Here is a 19,952-nt window from a genome sequence, read left to right on the forward strand (position 1 = left end):
AAAATGAACAACCGCATGCCTGCTGCGTTTTGGTCCTCCTTCACCGACGACAACCGTGACACCATGGTTGCGCGCGCATCGGTTTGGTTGCTTAACAACCAACCAATCTACACCTTGCAAAATATTTGTTACACCAGTGGAGGAGTACTAAAATGGAGGCGCGTTGGCTTCAAAACAGCAACCCCTATCAGTTATCTAGTGTGTGTGTGTGTGTGTATATATCATTGGATGAACCCCAAAGTTTATAATTAGAGAATTAAGTGGAATGTAAAATATACAAATATTCAATTTAGCCAGTGAGGAAGTATAAATCTGAGCTTTTTGGGTGTATGTCAGTGAGGTGATGTGTGCATCGATCACTCCCACTAACCCCCCCCCCCCCAATGCACACCACATAACAACATGGCTCAGTCAAAACAAAGGTAACAATCGTTTAATATAAACAAAAAGTTAATATACAGCAGAATACTGTAATATTTCCTCCATTTAAGGCCAAAACCAGTAATGACTACAGAAGCATGGAACTGAAAGAAAACATTATTGGCCGAATAGTTTGGCATTGAAGATTAGGAAAAAGACAAATGAATGATTGGAAATTTGAATTTCGACAATGACTTCAGGTTTCATTGTCCTATATCTCCTGTTTTTAAAACCAAAATGCAGTGAACCTTTGCATGACCATAAAACAACGCGACATGGAGTGAATAATACAATCGTAGAATGAATGAAATTAAAATTACACAAAGTCAGATTTTTTTGGAGCAAATAAACAAATGAGGACAGATCACAGTTTAAGGCTGAAAGGCAACTATTTAAATACACCAACAAATCATTATAACATGTGAAAATGCCAACTAAGAACATAAGTCTGCATTTTTTCCTACAAAAACACTGACTTGAGAAGACATGGTAAAATGTGTACCTGGAAAAAGCAAAAATCTAAAGTCGAATGACAATTAGATGATTTAATTGCAGAAAAATCCTAATTGAACTACATGGTGATCTTAAAAACCAATATGAGAATAATACTGGTACAGAAGTTATGGCACTTCAGTTTTCTCATTATCATGATTACACATCCAATACCACCAAGCTCACTGTTCTAGCACTGCTTCTTGAAAAACTATCCAGGATCTATAGATTGTGCCAGAAAAACGGATGCACGAAAAAATGTACTTCAGTTTTATTATGTTAGGTTGTCATAGGGTCACAAAAAACCTGACAAAACTCATTTCAGCCATATTGTTGAAACTGAACCTAAATGCCAATCAATTCATAGGTTGCACTTCCGTCACTCGGTCGCGCCATACCATTCTTACGAACGTTCTCCATCTGCCCTTGATCTAAAATGCATTGAGTAGAATGCTCAGTCGGGCATCAGTTCAAAACAAACGTTCAAAACCATATTGTGACGAAACATGCAACCATGAATACAAGAATGATAAAAGATAAAGAAAGAATGACTGTCACATCTTTCCTACCATAGCAGAGAAATGGTTATGAAGGTTGGAAATGTAATTACTATTCCTGTTTTACATCAGCTAAGTGAGGTCACAGCAGGTAGCCTACTACATAACCCCAATATCAACTGGAAGGTTACTACATAACCCCAATATCAACTGGAAGGTTACTACATAACCCCAATATCAACTGGAAGGTTACTACATAACCCCAATATCAACTGGAAGGTTACTACATAACCCCACTATCAACTGGAAGGTTACTACATAACCCCAATATCAACTGGAAGGTTACTACATAACCCCACTATCAACTGGAAGGTTACTACATAACCCCAATATCAACTGGAAGGTTACTACATAACCCCACTATCAACTGGAAGGTTACTACATAACCCCAATATCAACTGGAAGGTTACTACATAACCCCACTATCAACTGGAAGGTTACTACATAACCCCAATATCAACTGGAAGGTTACTACATAACCCCAATATCAACTGGAAGGTTACTACATAACCCCACTATCAACTGGAAGGTTACTACATAACCCCACTATCAACTGGAAGGTTACTACATAACCCCACTATCAACTGGAAGGTTACTACATAACCCCAATATCAACTGGAAGGTTACTACATAACCCCAATATCAACTGGAAGGTTACTACATAACCCCACTATCAACTGGAAGGTTACTACATAACCCCACTATCAACTGGAAGGTTACTACATAACCCCAATATCAACTGGAAGGTTACTACATAACCCCAATATCAACTGGAAGGCTACTACATAACCCCAATATCAACTGGAAGGTTACTACATAACCCCAATATCAACTGGAAGGTTACTACATAACCCCACTATCAACTGGAAGGCTACTACATAACCCCAATATCAACTGGAAGGTTACTACATAACCCCACTATCAACTGGAAGGTTACTACATAACCCCAATATCAACTGGAAGGTTACAACATAACCCCACTATCAACTGGAAGGTTACTACATAACCCCACTATCAACTGGAAGGTTACTACATAACCCCACTATCAACTGGAAGGTTACTACATAACCCCACTATCAACTGGAAGGTTACTACATAACCCCACTATCAACTGGAAGGTTACTACATAACCCCAATATCAACTGGAAGGTTACTACATAACCCCAATATCAACTGATACAAAACAAAAGGTCAAATGACAACATTTCAGTTTTCCATGTTAGACAGTAAAAGAAAGAGCGCATTACACATTCTTATAACAAAGGCTTGAAATATAGCTGTGTTGATATCACAGGACAGTTTTCAATAGATCAAGTAACTGTGTAGGGAGGGTTACTAAAAGTTGCCTCTGAAAATCCCCATCAGCATTAGCAACCCTCAGAGACAAGGCAAAACACAGTCATTTACTATATAACAAATCGGAACATTTGAATTCTTAATATACACAATTTTCACTTCTATATTATTAAAGTTTACAGACAACTGTTTAAGTTAACCATACTAAATAAGAGTAGATGCTGTTGCAAACAAAAGACAGGGAAGTACAACAGTCATCTTCTCTACTATCTGAAGAACTTCCTGGATGGTCGTTACATTGTGTTGCAGATTGTTGATTTAGATTGCACTGGTTTGTATATTTCTTCAGGAAGAGGAAATAGACAAAGCAACATTTGCATCGCATTGTTATGAACACCACAAACATACATAATATACATTTGGTAAAGTTTCAGATCCCCTCAGGTTTACACCATTTGAAGGGTAGACAAGTCTCATTCAGTTGCAAATGACATATTCATTTTGATCCAATTGATCAACTTTCATACGTGCCACAGTTTCATATAATCTAGAAAGAAAATTGAAGTCTGACGATTACTAAACAAAATAGCAAATAATCAGATGATAAAATACAGCTATATCTAGTTCAACTAATACTTTATATCTAGTCCAAACTTTACAACAATACATCAACAATTGAAGGTCCCCATTCTCATCCTATTCACATTGAGGCCTTGGGATTCAAAATGGCATCCCTATAGATAAACCCTGAAATAAAGTACATTTTCCTGGTCTATAGAGCGGCTATTAGTAGCAGCTGTGTACTTCCTGTATCATGTTGTACTACATTGGACCATTCTTTCATTAGATATCCAGACTGGCCTTTTACTGGACTCAATATATCCATGAAGGGAACAAGTGGGGACAAAGTGGTAAAATATGTGGGCTAGCTTTACCACAGAACTCTGTTATAAACAAACGATAAACAAAATAACTCAAGTATATTCTCTCTGAAACTTGAAGGATGATCAAACAGTCATCATCCATTCAGAATTCAGTTAAAACTTCTGAGACAACAAATACTGATTTAATGCCAGTATAAATTAATTTGAACTGGCCATTAACCGATTAGCCAAGTACTTATCCCTCCAGATTAAAATAGCAGTCATTTATAAAGTACAGTATAGAGTTCCAATAGCAGAACTCCCAGCTGTATGTCAGGACCCTACTCGATGCCTACGGCGTGAACTGTAACAGACTACTACTGAGACATTCAAGCCAGTGGCTCTGATATAATACACTGCAGAGTCAGCGGAATGAAACTTGCCAATGCAATTATTAACAGAGAAAGACAGCAAGAAAAATATTGTACAAATGGTAGTTCAGGCCAGGGTTTTTGAGTGAATAATTTATACGCGTGTGCAAGGTATTTTACAGTATGTCCGTCAGTCATTTGAGAGGACTAAAAACCCTCATATTAAACTCTGTTTTACAGTATGTTCACCAGGGCATAGAGCAGTGGTTTTCAACCGGTGTCACTCAGCACACTGTTGTGCCTTGAGGAACTTTCAGCTGTTTTTTGGGAAACACTAACGAATGTGAACTGTGGAATTTGGACTTGGGAGCACCAGTGCCACTCAGATAATACATTGAATGACACATGGTTCCATCTGTTTGGCTGTTTCAAGTCCAGTGCACTCAGGCTGTTGTTACATTTGTATCATTTGAGGGGCGCCGCATCACGAGCAAAGCCATTTGTATGCCTTTACTTTGCCTGTGAGAACAATTAGCATAACCAAGTCTGATTAGGTTTAGCTGTACCACAGTCGTTGCCATAGAAACAAAGCGTGGCTTTGTGTCCGTGGTTGCACCTTTAACAATGCAGAAAACTGTTCATATGTAGCCCAAACCGTAAAAAAAAATTATAATATATATATATATATATATATATATATATATATATATTACCGGAGCTAAAAAAAAAACATTTCTAACTCGGATTCACAGGACACTCTTTAAGGGGTACACAGATTCAGATTAAGGAACGATCAAATTAACTTCATTTAACCTATAAAAAACAAATACATGATTTGCAGTATAGATCAGATAAGATGGATGATATTACCACAAAATAAATGAATAGGGAAATTGTAGGTGTGCAGCAGAATGTTTTATCCCATCAAGGTGTGCCACGGGAACCAGTGGCATAGAGGCCTATCTCTTGTAGTGATTGGGCGCGTCAGCGAACATATACTTGAGTCTGTATGCTTCAGCCAGGAGAAGGCCTACTTCCTCGTTCCCCCAGTGGATTGTGGGAAGGTTCTGGAGTAACATGAGAAGACCCTGGGAAGGCAGAGACACATTTGATGACATAAGCAGCATTTTTGAACTGGATGGGATGTGTGTGAATAATCCCTGATGGGCATCAGTCACCATCTGCAAAGTGTCATGAACACTGAAATATGCAGATCATTTGTTTTAATGAGAGCTTTTCACTGGAGGGTCTGTCAGGCCATAGAAAAAAAGGTAATGTGTTTTCAAATACCTTGATCAACAGAACCTGCTCGAGTACTGTACAAACAGTTCAACAGTCGACAGAATTAATGGTACCTGAAAATCGACCATGGAGAGGATCTCTTTGCGCCACTCGATCAGGAAAGCAGCACATACGTACAGGTGGAAGTGGGAGAAGCCCTCTTGTTCAGCCTGCAGGGATACATGACAGGTCAGCATGTGATGAACACGTACACATCATCTCTGTAAATCCCACAAACATTCAGATCTAAATACAAACGTTGAATGCAAATATCTATGTGTGTGTGTGTGTGTGTGTGTGTGTTTGTCACCTGATAGGTGTCCCAGAGGCGGATGGTGCAGCGTAGAGGCAGCTCTCTCATCAGCAGGTTGTTCATCCAGCGGAAAGCAAACTGCAGGTACTCCACCTCATACCTCTTAAAGTAGTTGTGTATGTCCTCTGAGAGAGAAAAGGACGCAGCCCCACAGAGAGATGAAAACTGACCCTGAGGCCATCTGAAATAATACACACTGGCCTCAGATACTGTAAACAACATGAGGAGACCATATCTCACCATCGATTCTGCTGACCAATTCTTCCAAAGCTTTAACTTTGTTCTGAATCCCTGGCTGAGCAAAAGTGTAGTTGTCCTGCACAGACACAACAACAATAATATCAACAACACATCACAAGGAGGATCATTTGTGATTGTGGGGGTTGGGGGGGGGGGACTGCTGGAGACAGAGTTTCGGAATAAATACCATAAGCACAGATGATGAAAATAACTGAGTAACATTCTAGATACCAACCTGTATTCCATCCAGCAGCTTGGTCATGCACCAGAAGCTGTCTGCCTCAATGTTCCTCTGGGTGTCAAGAGGCAGGGACGCTACGTCAAAATTCTCCACATCCTCCTCTGTAGAGACAAACCTCAAATATCACAGTCATCCACCCCTACATCCAACACACTCAGGGAAGCAGAGGTGCCGGTTTGCAATGCTGAAAAATAACCACGCAGAAAAACAATGAATGCATGTAACTGACAAAATAAAGGAAACACCAACAAAGTGTTTTAATAGGGCGTTGGGCCACCACCAGCCACCAGAACAGCTTCAATGCACCTTGGCATAGATTCTACAAGTGTCTGGAACTCTATTGGAGGGATACAACACCATTCTCTGTGAGAAATTCCATTATTTGGTTTTGTTGATGGAAAACAATGTCTCAGGCACCGCTCCAGAATCTACCATAATGTTGAAATGGGTTAAGATCTGGTGACTGAGACACACAACCTTTAAACCCCCTATGTTCCTCTGAGACCTCTCTTTCAAAGTCACTGAGATCTCTTCTTCTAGCCATGGTAGCCTAAATAAAGGGCATTTTATACATGACCCTAAATACTTAATTAACTCAGGAAACACACCTGTGTGGAAGCACCTGCTTTCAATATACTTTGTATCCCTAATTTACTCAAGTGTTTCCTTTATTTTGGCAGTTAGCTGTATATTAATCCTTCGGAAATGTAATATAAGACAAGATTATTGGACACCCTGTCAGAGGATTCAGAGGCCATTTTCATTTCATATAGAAAAGCCTCGTCTGGTTCAGGAGATCTACGACACATCATCCACCAGCCAACCTACCAACAAATTCGGAAAGGAATACCACAAAGAATGGAGTGACCAAGTCATTGATTCCCTGGACGTAGCCGCTGGCTGGATGGCGGATAGCCCAGATAAAGAGGATCCTCTCAAACACCTGATGAACACAAGGCACAGACATATTACACGTATACACTCTTACAAATAAAGGTGCTATCTAGAACCTAAAAAGGGTTCTTCAGCTGTCCCCATAAGAGAACCCTTTGAAGAAGGGGTTCCATGTAGAACCCATTCCACAGAGGGTTCTACATGGAACCCAAAATAGTTATACCTGAAACCAAACAGGGTTCTACCTGGAACCAAAAGGCTTTTCCTATGGGGACACCTGATGAACCCTTTTGGAACCCTTTTTTCTAAGAGTGTATTAAAAAAAAAACATCTCTATTAAAAAAAAATAATGAATTGTTGACTATCCAAGCCAGGCAACTAGTATGAAGAGCTGAGAGAGAGAAGCTCACCTCTTGCACCGCAGGCTGCTGGAAAAGTGGAATTAGTGGGTTTGTCCTCGGAATATCAATGTGGATCTGTGGAAACAAAGCATGTTATACTTAAACACTGACTCACTACAGTAGGTGTGATCTACTTAAACACGGACTCACTACAGTAGGTATGATCTACTTAAACACTGACTCACTACAGTAGGTATGATCTACTTAAACACTGACTCACTACAGTAGGTATGATCTCCTTAAACACTGACTCACTACAGTAGGTGTGATCTACTTAAACACGGACTCACTACAGTAGGTATGATCTACTTAAACACTGACTCACTACAGTAGGTGTGATCTACTTAAACACGGACTCACTACAGTAGGTATGATCTACTTAAACACTGACTCACTACAGTAGGTATGATCTACTTAAACACTGACTCACTACAGTAGGTATGATCTACTTAAACACTGACTCACTACAGTAGGTGTGATCTACTTAAACACGGACTCACTACAGTAGGTATGATCTACTTAAACACTGACTCACTACAGTAGGTATGATCTACTTAAACACTGACTCACTACAGTAGGTATGATCTACTTAAACACTGACTCACTACAGTAGATATGATCTACTTAAACACTGACTCACTACAGTAGGTATGATCTACTTAAACACGGACTCACTACAGTAGGTGTGATCTACTTAAACACTGACTCACTATAGTAGGCATATGCTACTTAAACACTGACTCACTACAGTAGATGCGATCTACTTAAACACTGACTCACTACAGTAGGTGTGATCTACTTAAACACTAACTCACTACAGTAGGTATGATCTACTTAAACACTGACTCACTATAGTAGGCATATGCTACTTAAACACTGACTCACCACAGTAGGTATGATCTACTTAAACACTGACTCACTATAGTAGGTATGATCTACTTAAACACTGACTCACTACAGTAGGTATGATCTACTTAAACACTGACTCACTACAGTAGGTATGATCTACTTAAACACTGACTCACTACAGTAGATATGATCTACTTAGACACTGACTTACTACAGTAGGTATGATCTACTTAAACACGGACTCACTACAGTAGGTGTGATCTACTTAAACACTGACTCACTATAGTAGGCATATGCTACTTAAACACTGACTCACTACAGTAGGTATGATCTACTTAAACACTGACTCACTACAGTAGGTATGATCTACTTAAACACTGACTCACTACAGTAGGAATATGCTACTTAAACACTGACTCACTACAGTAGGTGTGATCTACTTAAACACTGACTCACTACATTAGGTATGATCTACTTAAACACTGACTCACTACAGTAGATATGATCTACTTAAACACTGACTCACTACAGTAGATATGATCTACTTAGACACTGACTCACTACAGTAGGTATGATCTACTTAAACACTGACTCACTATAGTAGGTATGATCTACTTAAACACTGACTCACTACAGTAGGTATGATCTACTTAAACACGGACTCACTACAGTAGGTGTGATCTACTTAAACACTGACTCACTATAGTAGGCATATGCTACTTAAACACTGACTCACTACAGTAGATGCGATCTACTTAAACACTGACTCACTACAGTAGGTGTGATCTACTTAAACACTAACTCACTACAGTAGGTATGATCTACTTAAACACTGACTCACTATAGTAGGCATATGCTACTTAAACACTGACTCACCACAGTAGGTATGATCTACTTAAACACTGACTCACTATAGTAGGTATGATCTACTTAAACACTGACTCACTACAGTAGGTATGATCTACTTAAACACTGACTCACTACAGTAGATATGATCTACTTAGACACTGACTTACTACAGTAGGTATGATCTACTTAAACACTAACTCACTACAGTAGGTATGATCTACTTAAACACTGACTCACTATAGTAGGCATATGCTACTTAAACACTGACTCACCACAGTAGGTATGATCTACTTAAACACTGACTCACTACAGTAGGTATGATCTACTTAAACACTGACTCACTACAGTAGATATGATCTACTTAGACACTGACTTACTACAGTAGGTATGATCTACTTAAACACGGACTCACTACAGTAGGTGTGATCTACTTAAACACTGACTCACTATAGTAGGCATATGCTACTTAAACACTGACTCACTACAGTAGGTATGATCTACTTAAACACTGACTCACTACAGTAGGTATGATCTACTTAAACACGGACTCACTACAGTAGATGCGATCTACTTAAACACTGACTCACTACAGTAGGTGTGATCTACTTAAACACTAACTCACTACAGTAGGTATGAGCTACTTAAACACTGACTCACGATAGTAGGCATATGCTACTTAAACACTGACTCACCACAGTAGGTATGATCTACTTAAACACTGACTCACTATAGTAGGTATGATCTACTTAAACACTGACTCACTACAGTAGGAATATGCTACTTAAACACTGACTCACTACAGTAGGTGTGATCTACTTAAACACTGACTCACTACATTAGGTATGATCTACTTAAACACTGACTCACTATAGTAGGTATGATCTACTTAAACACGGACTCACTATAGTAGGTGTGATCTACTTAAACACTGACTCACTATAGTAAGCATATGCTACTTAAACACTGACTCACTACAGTAGGAATATTCTACTTAAACACTGACTCACTACAGTAGGTATGATCTACTTAAACACTGACTCACTACAGTAGATATGATCTACTTAGACACTGACTTACTACAGTAGGTATGATCTACTTAAACACGGACTCACTACAGTAGGTGTGATCTACTTAAACACTGACTCACTATAGTAGGCATATGCTACTTAAACACTGACTCACTACAGTAGGTATGATCTACTTAAACACTGACTCACTACAGTAGGTATGATCTACTTAAACACTGACTCACTACAGTAGGAATATGCTACTTAAACACTGACTCACTACAGTAGGTGTGATCTACTTAAACACTGACTCACTACATTAGGTATGATCTACTTAAACACTGACTCACTACAGTAGATATGATCTACTTAAACACTGACTCACTACAGTAGATATGATCTACTTAGACACTGACTCACTACAGTAGGTATGATCTACTTAAACACTGACTCACTATAGTAGGTATGATCTACTTAAACACTGACTCACTACAGTAGGTATGATCTACTTAAACACGGACTCACTACAGTAGGTGTGATCTACTTAAACACTGACTCACTATAGTAGGCATATGCTACTTAAACACTGACTCACTACAGTAGATGCGATCTACTTAAACACTGACTCACTACAGTAGGTGTGATCTACTTAAACACTAACTCACTACAGTAGGTATGATCTACTTAAACACTGACTCACTATAGTAGGCATATGCTACTTAAACACTGACTCACCACAGTAGGTATGATCTACTTAAACACTGACTCACTATAGTAGGTATGATCTACTTAAACACTGACTCACTACAGTAGGTATGATCTACTTAAACACTGACTCACTACAGTAGATATGATCTACTTAGACACTGACTTACTACAGTAGGTATGATCTACTTAAACACTAACTCACTACAGTAGGTATGATCTACTTAAACACTGACTCACTATAGTAGGCATATGCTACTTAAACACTGACTCACCACAGTAGGTATGATCTACTTAAACACTGACTCACTACAGTAGGTATGATCTACTTAAACACTGACTCACTACAGTAGATATGATCTACTTAGACACTGACTTACTACAGTAGGTATGATCTACTTAAACACGGACTCACTACAGTAGGTGTGATCTACTTAAACACTGACTCACTATAGTAGGCATATGCTACTTAAACACTGACTCACTACAGTAGGTATGATCTACTTAAACACTGACTCACTACAGTAGGTATGATCTACTTAAACACGGACTCACTACAGTAGATGCGATCTACTTAAACACTGACTCACTACAGTAGGTGTGATCTACTTAAACACTAACTCACTACAGTAGGTATGAGCTACTTAAACACTGACTCACGATAGTAGGCATATGCTACTTAAACACTGACTCACCACAGTAGGTATGATCTACTTAAACACTGACTCACTATAGTAGGTATGATCTACTTAAACACTGACTCACTACAGTAGGAATATGCTACTTAAACACTGACTCACTACAGTAGGTGTGATCTACTTAAACACTGACTCACTACATTAGGTATGATCTACTTAAACACTGACTCACTATAGTAGGTATGATCTACTTAAACACGGACTCACTATAGTAGGTGTGATCTACTTAAACACTGACTCACTATAGTAAGCATATGCTACTTAAACACTGACTCACTACAGTAGGAATATTCTACTTAAACACTGACTCACTACAGTAGGAATATTCTACTTAAACACTGACTCACTATAGTAGGCATATTCTACTTAAACACTGACTCACTACAGTAGGCATATGCTACTTAAACACTGGTAAACATTGGTATTTTAGGATTTGGTGATCCATGTATTACCTGTCTATATGTGTCTTTGTAAGTCTCGTCTGTCCTGGAGTGGTAATACTGTTCAATGAAACCAAAGTACTCATCTCTCTTCCTCTTCAGCACCAGGTCTCTGCGCTCCATGTTGACTGGGAGGTAACCCTACCATGACAGAAAGGACGAGAAGAAAACATGTTGTTTATTAAACAAGAGGATATACTCTTGAAGATATGAACAGTACCAGAACAGGAAGTGTGATAAGAGAATTTTGAACATATCGCAACAAATACCAAGAGCAATGTGTGTTCAGTTGTCACATACATGCAGTGACAATTTGGGAAGTGATATTATTTTATATTGCTACAATTGCTCAGAGAAAGAGATTTTGTTGAACAAGTAATAATAAAATAAAAACATTTTAAAAAGATAGGATGTGAAACCCACCCCAACATATTGTCATACTCCTTGTGTGTGATCTCCAGCTTAGACAAAGGTCATTATGGTACTTATAGAGAGTAGGTCAAAGGTCATCATGGTACTTACAGAGAGTAGGCCAAAGGTCATTATGGTACTTATAGAGAGTAGGTCAAAGGTCATCATGGTACTTACAGAGAGGAAGTCAAAGGTCATCATTGTACTTACAGAGAGTAGGTCAAAGGTCATCATGGTACTTACAGAGAGTAGGTCAAAGGTCATCATGGTACTTACAGAGAGTAGGTCAAAGGTCATCATGGTACTTACAGAGAGGAGCCTCCATGTGATGGGCCTCACTTCTCGTGGAATGCCTGACCAGCTGTGCTTCCGGAGCTCCTCTGTGGATCACAAGGCCCAGGAGATAGAATGAGAATACATACTGTACATTGTAAATAATATGAGAATACATACTGTACATTGTAAATAATATGAGAATACATACTGTACATTGTAAACAATAGAATGAGAATACATACTGTACATTGTAAATAATAGAATGAGAATACATACATTGTAAATAGAACATTGGCCTTCTATTAGCTACCTCAATCTACACTGAACAAAAATATAAACGCAGCATGAAACAAATTTCTAAGATTTGATCGAGTTACAGTTCATATAAGGAAATATGTCAATTGAAATAAATTCATTAGGCCCTAATCTACAAATTTCACATGACTGGGAATACAGATATGCATCTGTTGGTTACAGATACCTTAAAAAAAAGGTAGGGGTGTGGTTCAGAAAACCAGCCAGTATCTACCAGCCAGTATCTGGTGTGACCACCATTTGCTTCATGCAGCGTGACACATCTCCTTTGCATAGAGTTGATCCGGCTGTTGATTGTGGCCTGTGGAATGTTCTTCCACTCCTCTTCAATGGCTGAGTGAAATTGCTGGATATTGGCAGTAACTGGAACATGCTGTTGTACATGTAGATCCAGAGCATCCCAAACATGCTCAATGGGTGACATGTCTGGTGAGTGTGCAGGCCATGTAAGAACACATTTTCAGCTTCTAGGAATTGTGTACAGATCCTTGAGACATGGGACTGTGCATTATCATGCTGAAACATGAGGTGATGGTGGCGGATGAACGGCACGACAATGGACCTCAGGATCTCGTCACGGTGTCTCTGTGCATTCAAATTGCCATCGATAAAATGCAATTGTGTTTGTTGTCTGTAGCTTACGCCTGCCCCATACCATAACCCCACTGCCACCATGGGGCACTCTGTTCACAACGTTGACATCAGCAAACCGCTCGCCCAGACAACGCCATACACGCTGTCTGTGGTTGTGAGGCGGGCTGAACGTACTACCAAATCCTCTAAAATGATGTTGGAGGCGGTTTATAGTAGAGAAATTAACATTAAATGATCTGGTAACAGGTGGACATTCCTGCAGTCAGTATGCCAGTTGCACACTCCCTTAAAGCTTGAAACATCTTTGGCATTGTGTTGTGTGATAAAACTGCACATTTTAGAGTCCCCTTTTATTGTCCCCAGCACAAGGTGCACCTGTGTAATGATCATGCTGTTTAACCAGTTTTCTTGATATGCCACACCTGTCAGGTGGATAAATTATCTTGACAAAGGAGAAATGCTCACTAACAGGGGTGTAAATAAATTTGTGCAAAACATTTGAGAGAAAGTAGCTTTTTGTGCACATGGAACATTTCTGGGATCTTTTATTTCAGTTTATGAAACATGGGACCAACACTTTCCATGTTGTGTTTATATTTTTGTTCAATGAATAGGGTGTTGAGTCTCACCGAGATCGGTGTTAGGACAGGACAGAAGGTATTTGAATTTGTCCAATCGACTCTTGTCTCGCACTGTCATGATTGGTGCCCCCGAGGAATTTTGGTCCGAGATTCTGGCGACTAACGGGATGATGGGGCGGACTGGGAGAGACTTTTGCTTCTGCAGAGTGGAACGCACTGTGGAGGAAGAGAGTAGAGGATCATGGGACTGCAGAGTGACAAGTCACAAAGAGCAGATTACTGACAATACCAAGGCAGTATTGAGTTAATAATGAGCAATATTTTAAATGGGATAATACATGTTCCCTAAAATCCACTCCTGACTTTAGTGTCCAGTCCATTACCTGTATTGGTGTTGAGCAGGGCCTCACTGCTGGACTTCACCACCACTCTGCCATTGATCTGTCCACAGTCTCTGTCCTCCTCATGCTGAAGACGGACCTCTGCTGTTGGGGGAGCCAGCCGGTCTGCAGGCCCCGTGTCTGGCTCAGTGGTGGTGTTAATGGGTTGTTGTGGAGGAAGAGGAGGTACCTGGTGTGTGGAGTGCAGGGTGGGCGGGAGAGATGAGGGATGGATGGGAGCTAAGAAGTCCTCATCCTCCTCATCATCAATGTCCCAGGCATCGTTGGTGCTGCGGGCAAACTCGTGGAAACTAGACGCCTTTTTGGACTTGAGATTATTTGCCTTTGGAGTGTCTTTAGGAAACCTGCAGAGAGAAAATGAAAATGTTTAATCTACGTGCCACTGATATAAAGAAGAAACCATTGAGCAGCTACAGCTGTCTCATGGTAAATACACTGACAACATACACTGAGTGTACAAAACATTAAGAGCACCTTCCTAATATTGAGTTACACCCGCTTTTGCTCCCAGAACTGACTCAATTAGTCGGGGAATGGACTCTACAAGGTGTCGAAATCATTCCAATCAGGGATCAGGGATGCTGGCCCATGTTGACTCCAATGCTTTCCACAGTTGTGTCAAGTTGGCTGGATGTCCTTTGGGTGGTTGACCATTGTTGATACACACAGGAAACTGTTGAGCGTAAAAAAACCCAGCAGCGTTCCAGTTCTTGACACAAACCCGTGCGCCAGGCACCTACTACTATACCCCGTTCAAAGGCACTTAAATCTTTTGTCTTACCCATTCACCCTCTGAATGGCACACATACCCAATCCATCTCAAGGCTTAAAAATCCTTCTTTAACCTGTCTCCTCCCCCTCATCTACACTGAAGTGGATTTAACAAGTGACATCAATAAGAGATCATATCTTTCACCTGGATTCCCCTGGTCAGTCTACGTCATGGAAAGAGCAGGTGTTCATAATGTTTTGTACACTCACTGTATATAATATAAAAAGGAACCGCTGAACAAAAACATATAAAAAGGCCAATAAAAGAATAGTGTAAAACAATAAGATCAATATAATAACGTGGAACAATCAAACTAAACAAATACCATCCACACATATTCAAAGGCAATACAGACAAGACACGAGCATCAACAATCTAAACTAAGCATGCGAAAATCTACGTTTAATCAATTAAAAATAAATGACTTAAACTGAAGCTGAATGACGTATATTATAAATCCCTGTGGGTTCCATGCAGATGAGCTGTGCAGAGCACTTACGCGCGGTGTATTCTGGGGTCAAGGGGAGGGTGCTGCGCTCCATAAACTGGTTGTATACTGTAGAGGAGAAAGAGCAATAGCCTAGCTGTACTTCACTGGGAGAACGTGGGCCCATTGAGGCCTCTTTTTATGATTCATCATTGACAATGTTGGTCATAAGGCCGTCATTGTAAAATAAGAATTAGTTTTTTTAACTGACTTGCCCAGTTAAATAAAGGTTAAATAAAATGTTTTAAAAAATTATAATACAAAAAATTATAGTGAACTCATTTTACAGGTTGAAAAGCATAGACTCCCCAGAGAAAACATAATGGGCAGACTGAGGACTTCTTAACTCGCTCCTAAAATATTAATCTAAATTCTGTTTTGGTTTTGGATAATGATTGTTACAGTAGTACTGTAGGTATATACTGTAGCTTTAAGAGATTCTGTGAACAGCTTGCCAGGGCGAGTGACAGACTTACTGCCACCCCATGGAGAGAGTATCCTGTTCAGCGGATGCTAGCATGTTGAGCACTCATCTGATGATGCTACAAGAGCTATGACCTGCAACACAGTCCAAAGGCGCCTGTGTGCCTGTCTCCCTTTGTGTTCTGACATGAACCAAGCTCGGTCGAGTGGAAATAGCCAAATGTTATCTAGACTACGTTGTGTACATAACTGAATTAGTCAAGTCACTGGGTCTTTGACACAATAATAGCTCATGTTGTAGCAAAATGGCTCATCAGCTGTGTCTTTCGGGGATATTTGTAGAATCTTGACTTTACCTAGTAACCTTTCAATAGAATGTATTTATTTACAGACTGTATAATTTGTGTAAAATGCACAATGGCAATGCCCTATCATGTCTGGATGGTATCTCATAATGGCTTATTATGTAACTTGTTCTGTCAGGATTGGGAACAGTGTTGTTTCCTCACCAAAGGCAACACCCACTCCTTAGAGACTACTCACATTACCTTGGTACCCACCACACCCTACCCTTGCCCTGGAGCCTCAACAGACCCTGGCAGCCTGGCAGTAAAACAGCTATTCAACTGCCTGGGCTGATTTGGGCCTGTAATTCACAAAGCATTTTTAAGAGTAGGTGTGCTGATTCAGGATCAGGTCACCCCTATCCATATAATTGTATTCGGTGTGATCTAAAAGGCTAAACTGATCCTGGACCAGCACTTTGTGAATATGAACCTTGGTCATGCATTTCCAATGCGACTGACATCTGTGTTCTCCCATCCCCCACGTGACTGACTCAATTAGTGACTTAGAAGGGCTAGAGAGTATTACAGGAACTCTCAAACACGGAGGATAAACCTGTAACGAGAACGATTTGTACTTTCCATTCAACATTATCTATCTAAAATAATGGATAATATTCATTCGTAAAACTGTTTCATAACAACTAAAATGTAGCCTATTGGGATAGAATAACGTTATTTGCTAATTGTTCACAGGAACAAGATGAAAACGTTTGATTTTTCAAAAAACATTCTGCTGAAATATTTAAACTAGATGAAAATAGTTTAAAATGAATAAATCAAGATCCTCACTCTTGACCAGAAATGACTGTCAACTCTAATAGCTTCAGTGTTGTAATCAACTTCCCCTTATGATCATTTCTGAAGAGACACATTGTGATACCTCATCGTGGGCTATAATTAGATAGACACATCGTGTTGATTTCTCCACCGGTAAAGGGGTTCCACAAGTAAAACTATATGCCAATCTATTAGTTAATACTCTATTGGGGACGTTTCTGAAATGATTTTTCTCAGTCTGCTGCATATGCTACATGTCACCATTCCCCCGTTACAGACCACCTGACGTTGTATGAACCATAGGTTGTATATGTAACGTTAGGTAGCAACATATGGTAGCCAAGACAAAGGCATGATTATAACCTCATATGAGCTGTAATAAGTGCTCTAGTGCAACAAAGACCAGTACTTCTTTATTGTCTAAAAGGCTTTATAAACTATCCATCAAACAAGGTTAAGCATAAGTTTTATTAACCTTTAATGGCATTGTAATGACGCAAAATCAACGACGTTATGCCCACTAAAATCCAGAGTTAACTCATTATCTGGAATACACAATTGTAATGTTAATAATCAGGAGATCGTTATCATAGACGACAGGGAGAAGTGAAACCTACCTCCCTGGAACCTTGGCGTTTTTCCTCCAGAAATGAATTCTGTTGTCGGTGGCCATGCTCGGAAATCCCCTCAGACTAACACCGCGCACACTTCTACAAATGTACAAAGCATTGGAGACGATTTCAACGTTTCCGATTCAATTTACTAAACCGTCTTGTATTTTCTGCGACCAACCACAACGTTTTGACATGTGACAATAATGTTATTTTGTTGCGATTGTCGAGACCGTATAATACAGAAGGATGGAGGTCGCCATCTTGGACACATTGACATGGCCGTGTGATTGGCGGACGGGTTTAACAGGTGCATAGACACGTACCAATAGGAATACTATAGAGGAAGAGTCATCCTTCTCTCAACACGCGTCCTTCATCGTGTGGCGTTACAAGTAACATTCAACGGTTTAGATGAAGGCGGGAAAATAAACATTAGTTATTATTATGTTATTATGACTAATGTGTAATAAATAGTAAACTAGCTAGCCTGAGGCCTTCTCTTGGCCAATGCTCCTATACCCCCAGGTATCACCTTTACATTTTTTTAATAAAATCATGTCTGAATCTGTCCATAGGTTTATTGTCCATTCACACTGTACACTGTTTGGGATTATAAACTGTAAAGAGTTGGGTTTTATTATGAGCTAGCCAATACGATCTGCTAGGCTTTACAGTGTAGACGAAGTTCAGATATAGACCACTCTGAGGTTATTACATCAGGCCTTGCATCGTTCTGCTAAAGTCTATAGGTTTATCCGATTTGGTTGGTCAGATTAGGGAAATTAGATTGTGAAATTGCGATAGAAGAGAGAAGGTTATTTATTAGTTATAGTTCCGCCACTATTGTATTTTATGTTACATAGTTAGTACTTCGTAAGGGACAGGGTTATTTTTCCAAACAGAAAAAAAATCAGCATGAGAATAAATACATAGACTTTCATATATTTCAAAGCAGAAAGCAATCATTTTGTAGACTTTGTTCTTGGGGCTGGGAATTGCCAGAGACATCACGATACGATATTATCAACTTCACGATGCTTAGGTGCCGATACGATATGTTTTGCGATTCTCACGATTCAATGTGTATTGCGATTTGATGTTCCAAACATATTGCTCACTATATGTCTGCAACAAGAGCAACAAGAGAAAGAGTTTTGATCAGTCAGGGAAATAAAAGTGCTGAAAACATATTGGCTCACTATTTTTAAAGAAGATGGAGAACAAGTCGGTACTTGGAGTCAAATAATATAATATCATCCAAATAATATCACAATACGTAACTCTATAGTTGTTCCCCCATCGCTACTTGTTCCTCATTTCAAGGCTCTGCATTGTGTTCTTATTCCCACAAGAGGGCAGGCATTTTCTGATGTAGATTAATGCTACGCAGAATTGTGGGCTATTGTTATTCTATTGCTATCAATACAGCATATTGTTATTGTATGGCCTTCAATACCACAAATTTCTATTGTATTGCCTTCAATACAGCATATTGCTATTCTATTGCCTTCAATACAACATATTGCTATTCTATGGCCGTCAATACAGCATATTGTTATTCTATGGCCTTCAATACAGCATATTGTTATTCTATTGCCTTCAATACAGCATATTGTTATTCTATTGCCTTCAATACAGCATATTGTTATTCTACGGCCTTCAATACAGCATATTGCTATTCTATTGCCTTCAAGACAGCATATTGTTATTCTATGGCCTTCAATACAGCATATTGTTATTCTATTGCCTTCAATACAGCATATTGTTATTCTATTGCCTTCAATACAGCATATTGTTATTCTACGGCCTTCAAGACAGCATATTGTTATTCTACGGCCTTCAATACAGCATATTGTTATTCTATGGCCTTCAATACAGCATATTGTTATTCTATTGCCTTCAATACAGCATATTGTTATTCTATTGCCTTCAATACAGCATATTGTTATTCTACGGCCTTCAATACAGCATATTGCTATTCTATTGCCTTCAAGACAGCATATTGTTATTCTACGGCCTTCAATACAGCATATTGTT

The 19,952-nt window shown here is 39.4% G+C and overlaps 1 protein-coding gene across 2 annotated transcripts; it reads right to left on the minus strand.

Moving 5' to 3' along the window:
- Positions 1–409: 409 nt before the first annotated feature.
- Positions 410–18,228, minus strand: LOC115165361 (TBC1 domain family member 22B). 2 transcript variants are annotated; one of them, XM_029718440.1, is made up of 13 exons: positions 17,919–18,228; positions 15,767–15,823; positions 14,478–14,839; positions 14,143–14,310; positions 12,638–12,708; positions 11,930–12,058; positions 7,379–7,444; positions 6,903–7,017; positions 6,069–6,175; positions 5,834–5,909; positions 5,591–5,718; positions 5,355–5,450; positions 410–5,087 (listed from the first exon to the last, which is right to left on the minus strand). In XM_029718440.1, the coding sequence occupies exons 1-13, from the start codon at positions 17,972–17,974 to the stop codon at positions 4,959–4,961; spliced, it is 1,560 nt and encodes a 519-aa protein (XP_029574300.1). In that variant the 5' UTR covers positions 17,975–18,228; the 3' UTR covers positions 410–4,958. The 2 variants fall into 2 exon arrangements, with proteins under 2 accessions (XP_029574300.1, XP_029574301.1); XM_029718441.1 differs by lacking the exon at positions 15,767–15,823 and having other exon boundaries at positions 17,919–18,227.
- Between the last annotated feature and the right edge of the window lie 1,724 nt (positions 18,229–19,952).

This window comes from Salmo trutta, chromosome 28 (genome assembly GCF_901001165.1).
Source record: "Salmo trutta chromosome 28, fSalTru1.1, whole genome shotgun sequence".
Classification (NCBI taxonomy): domain Eukaryota; kingdom Metazoa; phylum Chordata; class Actinopteri; order Salmoniformes; family Salmonidae; genus Salmo; species Salmo trutta.

Bases quoted from the DNA above. Each gene is read 5' to 3' on its own strand.
- LOC115165361 (XM_029718440.1), bottom strand. From the start codon at position 17,974: ATGGCCACCGACAACAGAATTCATTTCTGGAGGAAAAACGCCAAGGTT. The intron at 5,719-5,833 runs GTGAGATATGGT...TTTCTCTCTCAG, and splicing joins ATTGGTCAGCAGAATCGATG to AGGACATACACAACTACTTT. The intron at 5,088-5,354 runs GTACCATTAATT...CTGCCTTCCCAG, and splicing joins TCTCCATGGTCGATTTTCAG to GGTCTTCTCATGTTACTCCA.